The sequence below is a fragment of the Nansenia antarctica genome (assembly GCF_963989245.1).
Source record: "Nansenia antarctica genome assembly, chromosome: 7".
NCBI lineage: Eukaryota > Metazoa > Chordata > Actinopteri > Argentiniformes > Microstomatidae > Nansenia > Nansenia antarctica.
Window position 1 is genome coordinate 63,929,041 of NC_137677.1, and position 7,500 is coordinate 63,936,540.

Genomic DNA, 7,500 nt, shown 5'->3' on the forward strand with positions numbered 1-7,500 from the left:
CAGTGTGTGTGTGTGTGTGTGTGTTCCTAGCCGACAACAGCAGTAGTGTGTGGTGTGGAGCGTGCGGGGGGTGGGATGGGGGGCGGGGGGAGGGTGTTGTTGTGACCAGGCTCACACACACAGCCTCTTGTCTCAGCGCCAGGCCCAGCCAGTGTCCAGCAGCCTGATCACTGAGGCTGTGATCAACATGATGAGACTGAACTCCTCTCCTTCCCTGATTGATTGATTGAAGACTTTATTAGAAGATTTGCAGAAGTAGGTACATGAAAGTACATATTACATACAAGGTCAACTAAAAGGATAAAAACCCAAGAAAGCCACTGGCTTATTTCAATTGGGGTCCTTGATTCTCAATTCATCGTTACATGTAAGACAGACAAAAAAACAAGTACTATCTACAAGATAATACAGACAAATAACTATTACTATCTACAAGATAAAAATACATCCATCATGGGAAGAACAATACAACAAAACATCAGGTATGTACAGCGGGTAGGACAGGTGGGGACATACACCACAGGTGGGGGCGGGGGACAAAACACAAAGTATGTACAGTGGGTAGTTCGGGTCTTTTAATCTGATTTTTGATTTAGATGGTCCAGTTACGGATTGCAGCCTCCTGTAAATGTTTTTTGAGAGTGGTTTTGAAGGTGGGCAGTGTTTTGCACTCCTTTAAGATTATAGGAAGGGCGTTCCACATTTTTACTGCATAGTTTGCAAACGAGTTTAACCCCTTGTTTGTGGTGCAACGCGGTTGAACGTGGTTCGTGGAGCTTCCTCTGGTGTTGTATGTGTGGACGTTGTTCACTTTTTGGAAGTATGTTGACAGGTACTTGGGTGTCTTTGTGGTGTAGCGTATCTTGAAGACCAGGCCCAGTGCAAGCTGCTGCACTCTGTCAACTACTCGTAGCCAATCAAGGCTCAAAAAATGAAATCCCCTCCACTTACACTGTCTGTCTGTCTGTCTGTCTGTCCCTCTGTCTCTCCCTCTGTCTGTTTGTCCCTCTGTCTGTCTGTCTGTCTGTCTGTCTGCCCATCTGCCCCTTCACTTACACTGTCTGTCTGTCTGTCTGTTCCTCTGTCTCTCCCTCTGTCTGTTTGTCCCTCTGTCTGTCTGTCTGTCTGTCTGCCCCTTCACTTACACTGTCTGTCTGTCTGTCCCTCTGTCTGTATGTCTGTGTGTCTGTCTGTCTGTCTGTCTGTCCGTCCGTCCCTCTGTCTCTCCCTATGTCTGTTTGTCCCTCTGTCTGTCTGTCTGTCTGTCTGTGTGTCTGTCTGTCTGTCTGTCTGTCTGTCCCTCTGTCTCTCCCTCTGTCTGTTTGTCCCTCTGTCTGTCCCTCTGTCTGTCCCTCTGTCCGTCTGTCCGTCTGTCCGTCTGTCCGTCTGTACGTCTGTCTGTCTGTCCCTCTGTCCCTCTGTCTGTCCCTCTGTCTGTCCCTCTGTCTGTCCCTCTGTCCGTCCCTCTGTCTGTCCCTCTGTCTGTCCCTCTGTCCGTCCCTCTGTCCATCCCTCTGTCCGTCCCTCTGTCCGTCCGTCTGTCCGTCTGTCCCTCTGTCCGTCTGTCCGTCCGTCTGTCCGACAAAATGGCACTCTCAATGTAAAATCTCCATTGCAGATGCTTTGTCGTCTAGGATTAGGCGTAAGCCTTGTCTGTGAAATCGGCCCTCAGTTTTTTATGCTGCACCCCCTTTCTCCCAGGTCAGAGGTCAGACATCAGTTCAGATGGGGGTTCAGAGACGTTCAGTGTGGGCTGGCAGACTGTAGTCAGGTGGTCAGGGTGATTGGCAGACTGTAGTCAGGTGGTCAGGGTGATTGGCAGACTGTAGTCAGGTGGTCAGGGTGATTGGCAGACTGTAGTCAGGTGGTCAGGGTGATTGGTCTAAATGAAGAGACCATTACCTCTGGAACCACTGATCATTAACCCCTCAAATCAGTCTAGGCCTTCTGTTTGTTTTTCCTTTGCTCAATGTGCCTCTCTTTCTCTCTCTCTCCCCCCCTCTCTCTCTCACGATCTCTCTCTCTCCCATTCTCACTCTCTCTTTCTCTCTCTCCCCCCCTCTCTCTCTCTCCCTCTCTCACTCTCTATTTCTCTCCCTCTCTCTCCCTCTCTCTCACTCTCTCACTCTCGCTCTCTCTCTCTCACTCTCGCTCTCTCTCTCTCTGCCCCTCTCTCTCTCTCACTCTCTCTCTCCCTCTCTCTCTCTCATTCTCACTCATTCTCTCTCTCTCTTTCTCCCTCTCTCACTCTCTCTTTCTCTCCTTCCCCCCCTCTCTCTCTCTCCCTCTCTCACACACTCTCTCTCTCTCATTCTCTCTCTCTCTTCCTCTCTCCCTCTCTCTCACTCCCTCTCCCTCTCTCACTCTCTCTCTCACTCATTCTCTCTCTCTCTCTCACCCCCTCCCTCTCTCACTCTCTCTCTCTCCCTCTCTCACTCTCTCTCACTCTCTCTCATTCTCTCTCTCTCTTCCTCTCTCCCTCTCTCACACTCTCTCGCTCGCAGTTTTTTTTTCTCTCTCCATTCATCAGCTAGAAGACACACAAACACTCTCACACACACACACACACACACACACGACGTGCTCGCGTACACACACACACACACACACACACACACATCCCCCACACACACATGCCTCTGTCAAAGAGCTCATTGTTTGGGAGGGCTGCACCACATGTTGTTGTGCAGCACGTTCAACCTACTCTTCTGGACTCATTGTTTACATGCGTACTAAACTGCTCTCCTCCCTCCTCCCTCCTTCCTCCTCCTCTCTTTCCTCCCTTCATCATCCCCCCTCCCTCTCAATACCTGGCACACACTCCTCTCTCCTCCTCCTCCTCCCCCCCCATCTCTTTCTCTCCTTCCCTCCCCTCCTCTCCACCAATCATCTCTCTCCTCTCTCCACCCCTGGCCACACCCCCCCCCCCTCTCCTCTTTCTATCCTCCTACCCCAAAAACCTCTAATTTTCTCCCCATTTCCTCCATCTAATTTTCTTCCGCCCCCCCTCCCCTCTCCTCTTTCCATCCTCTTACCCCAAAACCCTCGCATCTCCCCCCCCCCTCCCCCTCCTATTTCTGTTCTGTGTTGCCCCCCCCCCCTACCCCCGCCAGCAAGCGAGAGCGTCCTGGTACAGCAGTTGTTCCAGGCCAAGTTGACCCAGACTGGGTCTCTGGTTCCGTCCCGGTCCCAGGCCCACCAGGCCCACGGCCGGCTGGCTCTGAGAGGGCCCAAAGCTGCCCTGCTCCTGCAGAGGATGACGTCATCCCCCTGTCCCGACCCCCGCCCGCCCCGGAGGCACCTGGACCTCACCAAGGTACGCTGGCTAACTACACACCTGTAGGGTAGACACACTGTAGACACACTGGAAACACACTGGAAACACACTGTAGACACACTGTAGACACACTGTAGACACACTGTAAACACACTGGAAACACACTGTAGACACACTGGAAACACACTGTAGACACACTGGAATCACACTGGAAACACACTGTAGACACACTGTAGACACACTGTAAACACACTGGAAACACACTGTAGACACACTGTAGACACACTGGAAACACACTGGAAACACACTGTAGACACACTGGAAACACACTGGAAACACACTGGAAACACACTGTAGACACACTGGAAACACACTGGAAACACACTGGAAACACACTGTAGACACACTGTAGACACACTGGAAACACACTGTAGACACACTGGAAACACACTGGAAACACACTGTAGACACACGTTAGACACATTGTAAACACACTGTAGACACACTGTAGACACACTGGAAACACACTGGAAACACACGTTAGACACATTGTAAACACACTGGAAACACACTGGAAACACACTGGAAACACACTGGAAACACACTGTAGACACACTGTAGACACACTGGAAACACACTGGAAACACACTGGAAACACACTGTAGACACACTGTAGACACACTGGAAACACACTGGAAACACACTTTCACTGTCAGCGGAGGCTGATGGGAAGGGTATTCATCGGAGGACGGAGGTTCATCGCAAACGCGTGGAACTCGGGCCTCCGTCCGGCCTCCGATTGTCTACCTCGGCTAGTCTCCAACCTTCCTCCACCCACCTCTGTTCTCTCCCTGGCGCTCCTGTCTTACGCTGTCACCTTGGATACACCTCCTCCGAGTCAGTTTGCTAGAAATAACACTAACACAGCTATATGCATCCCTCATCGTCACGTGATCACCAAAATGTATCAACGCTGGATGTGGATTGGTGGGAGGGTGGGAAGGTAGGGGGGGGGGGGGGGCGGAGATGACTGAGTGTTCTGTGAGTTCTGTGACTCACACGTCACCGATAAGAAACACGGTGGAACCACGTTCTGGATCGATGGCTGAGGGATGCAGGATGGCTGAGGGATGCAGGGGGAAAAGAGAGAGTTAGATCTGGGGGAAAAAAAGAACAACAATCTAATTTAGGCCACTTCCCACCAGAGGGCTAAGTATAACGCTCTGGGAATTAGCTTCTGTGTTTGTCCTGTCCTAACTGATCCCTGATAGAACATTTCCACACACGTGCACACACACACACACACACACACACACACACTAACACAAATAGACACCACAAACAAATACAGTATGTGGTAGTTGAGTGCCGTTATGCTATTTTCTCATGACGTCTTAAGACCGTGAAAACAACATTCTCTCTGATAAAAAAAACATTGTGTGCTCACAACGCTGCTAGATTTCATAACTTCTCCTGGACAACCCCCACCCTCTCTTTCTCTTTCCCTCCCTTTCCCTCCCTCTCTCTTTTTTTTCTCTCTGTATCCAGGTCAGAGCTGGTAGGGTAGTAACTAGTAGGTCACTAGCTCTGCGTGGGCGCGTGTGTGTGTGTGTGTGTCCACGTGTGTAGTGTAGGGTAGTGTGTGTGTAGTGTAGTGTAGGGTAGTGTAGTGTAGTGTAGTGTGTGTGTGTGTGTGTGTGTGTCCACGTGTGTAGTGTAGTGTAGGGTAGTGTAGTGTAGTGTAGTGTGTGTGTGTGTCCACGTGTGTAGTGTAGGGTAGTGTGTAGTGTAGTGTAGTGTAGTGTGTATGTGTGCAGTGTGTGTGTGTGTGTGTGTGTGTGTCCACGTGTGTAGTGTAGGGTAGTGTGTAGTGTAGTGTAGTGTGTGTGTGTGTGTGTAGTGTAGTGTAGTGTGTGTGTGTGTGTAGTGTAGTGTAGTGTGTGTGTCCACGTGTGTAGTGTAGGGTAGTGTGTGTGTAGTGTGTGTGTGTAGCGTAGCGTAGTGTAGCGTAGTGTAGCGTAGTGTGTGTAGTGTGTGTGTAGCGTAGCGTAGTGTGTAGTGTGTGTGTGTGTAGTGTAGTATGTAGCGTAGTGTAGCGTAGTGTAGTGTGTGTGTGTGTAGTGTAGCGTAGTGTGTGTGTGTGTGTGTGTGTGTGTGTGTGTGTAGCGTAGCGTAGTGTAACGGCCTGTCGGCGGTGAGCGTTCCCGGGGGCAGGAGCCCCTGGCGCTAGCTCATTAGCCTTCTAGAGGGAGAGGCTTACATAACAGCTTAACATCCCACCCTCCCGCCAGAGTCATGATCAGAACATAACAATGACGTAACGCTGCGGAGCGGCGGCCCGCTGGACGCTGACAGGAGGAGAGGGGGATTCTGGGTAGGGAGGAGGGGGGATGGGGAGGGTGGAGGGGACACAGCAGCTTATTAGGGCAGATCCAGATATGGCTGTAGTCTGTAGTTGGATGTGTGGGAGGAGGAGGAGGTCAGGTGAAATGGGTTATTAAAACCCAGTGTTGTGTTTTTGTCGTAACCGTTTTTATATAACTGTGTCTGTCTCTCCCCCCCCCCCCCTCTCTCCCTCTCCTCCTCCCTCTCGCTCTCCCTCTTCTCCACCCCTCTCCCTCTCCCACCCTCTCCCCCTCTCTCCCTCTCCTCCTCCCTCCTCTCACCCTCTCCTCCCCCCTCTCGCTCTCCCACCCTCTCTCCCTCTTCTCCACCCCTCTCCTCCTCCCTCCTCTCGCTCTCTCCTCCCCCCTCTCGCTCTCCCACCCTCTCCCCCTCTCTCCTCCCCCCCTCACTCCTCCCCTTCTCTCCTCCCCCACTACTTCCTCTCTCTCTCCTCCTTCTCCCCCCCTCTCTCTCCCCCACCCTCTCCTCCCCCACCCTCTCCTCCCCCTCTCTCCCCCACCCTCTCCTCCCCCTCTCTTCTCCCCCTCTACTTCCTCTCTCTCTCTCTCTCCCTAGATCTTGAAGAAGAAAGGAGCGACCTCCTTCATACAGAGGCTGGAGAGGTGCGGTCCAGTTACGGTCGCTGTCCAGCTCAGGGTGAGTTTAGAAACTACAGAGCCGTGAACCACGACCGTAACACAAACCCTCCCCCCCCCCCCCCCCCCCCCCCCTACAAGGATCCAACCCCCCCACCCCTCCCCCCCTCCCTCATCCCAAACACACTTTCTCTGAACCACTCACTTTTACCCTCATAAACACCCTCAAACCCACCTGGACCCCCTGTCACCTGACATTATCCTGCGACTGAAATGAAAACCCGTCGTAAAACCAAAACCAGCTTTGAAACAAGTCGTCGAAATTCTCACCAGGAAGCCGACGCGATACGACAAACAGTATCACACCGTTCGTTTCTTCTCCGAATGTACAGTAGTTGATAGTTTTTTTTTCCTGAGAGAACATTTGTCAACAATTTGCTGTCCCCACAATAATACGTCCGAGGCGGGAACTTGCTCTGACGTTTGACACCGCAAACACACATGTGGTGTGTGCAGATGACATAAGCACGGATGGAAGTAGTAGTAGCGTGGGGGCGGCTGTGTGTGTGTGTGTGTGTGTGTGTGTGTGTGTGTGTGTGTGTGTGTGTGTGTGTGTGTGTGTGAATGAGGGCAGTGTGCTGCTGCTGCTGCTGTGGGCTGCTGTGGACCTGTGGTTGTGGCGGTCTCACAGGGAACGGGGAGGGAAGGAGCGAGTGGGTTTGTTGAAGAATGATGCTGTTCCAACCCCAGAGCATAAAGCCTTTCATGAATGAATGGACAATGAACAACAGGCTTAGTGTGTGTGTGTGCGTGTGTGTGTGTGTGTGTGTGTGTGTGTGTGTGTGTGTCTCCTGGGGTACTGTAAGAAGCTGACGTCACGACTAGGCTGTACAGTGGAGTACTTAAGCACACTCGCTGAGCAAGAGGATGACGTCTTTAAGGAGGGGTGAGAAAAATGGACGTGTGTGTGTGTGTGTGTTACTTGTGCCTGTGGCGCCGGTGCATTATGTGTCTGAGAAACAGACCCTCATACACCCTCAGTCAGAGCAAAGAGCCTCTTTGTATTTCGGGTCCCTCCAGAGGGACGACACGCCCCGAGCCAATCAGACGACTTCGTCACACACACGACGTGACCTCACTCTCGTCTAACCCTCCTCGGCCACCGACCACATCAAGGGAACCCTCCCCCTCCTCCCCCCTCCACCACCACCACCACCAACACATCACGCCAACACCAACACC

The 7,500-nt window shown here is 52.1% G+C and overlaps 1 protein-coding gene across 1 annotated transcript in view; it reads left to right on the forward strand.

The window, feature by feature from the left end:
• Window positions 1–7,500, forward strand: part of LOC308162889 (unconventional myosin-XVI-like) — a gene marked incomplete at both ends in the record, with an annotated part of 34,918 nt that overhangs the window by 20,614 nt on the left and 6,804 nt on the right. The window contains 2 exon segments of the mRNA XM_080537030.1: window positions 3,114–3,316; window positions 6,239–6,319. Coding sequence (XP_080393156.1) covers window positions 3,114–3,316; window positions 6,239–6,319 — 284 coding nt within the window.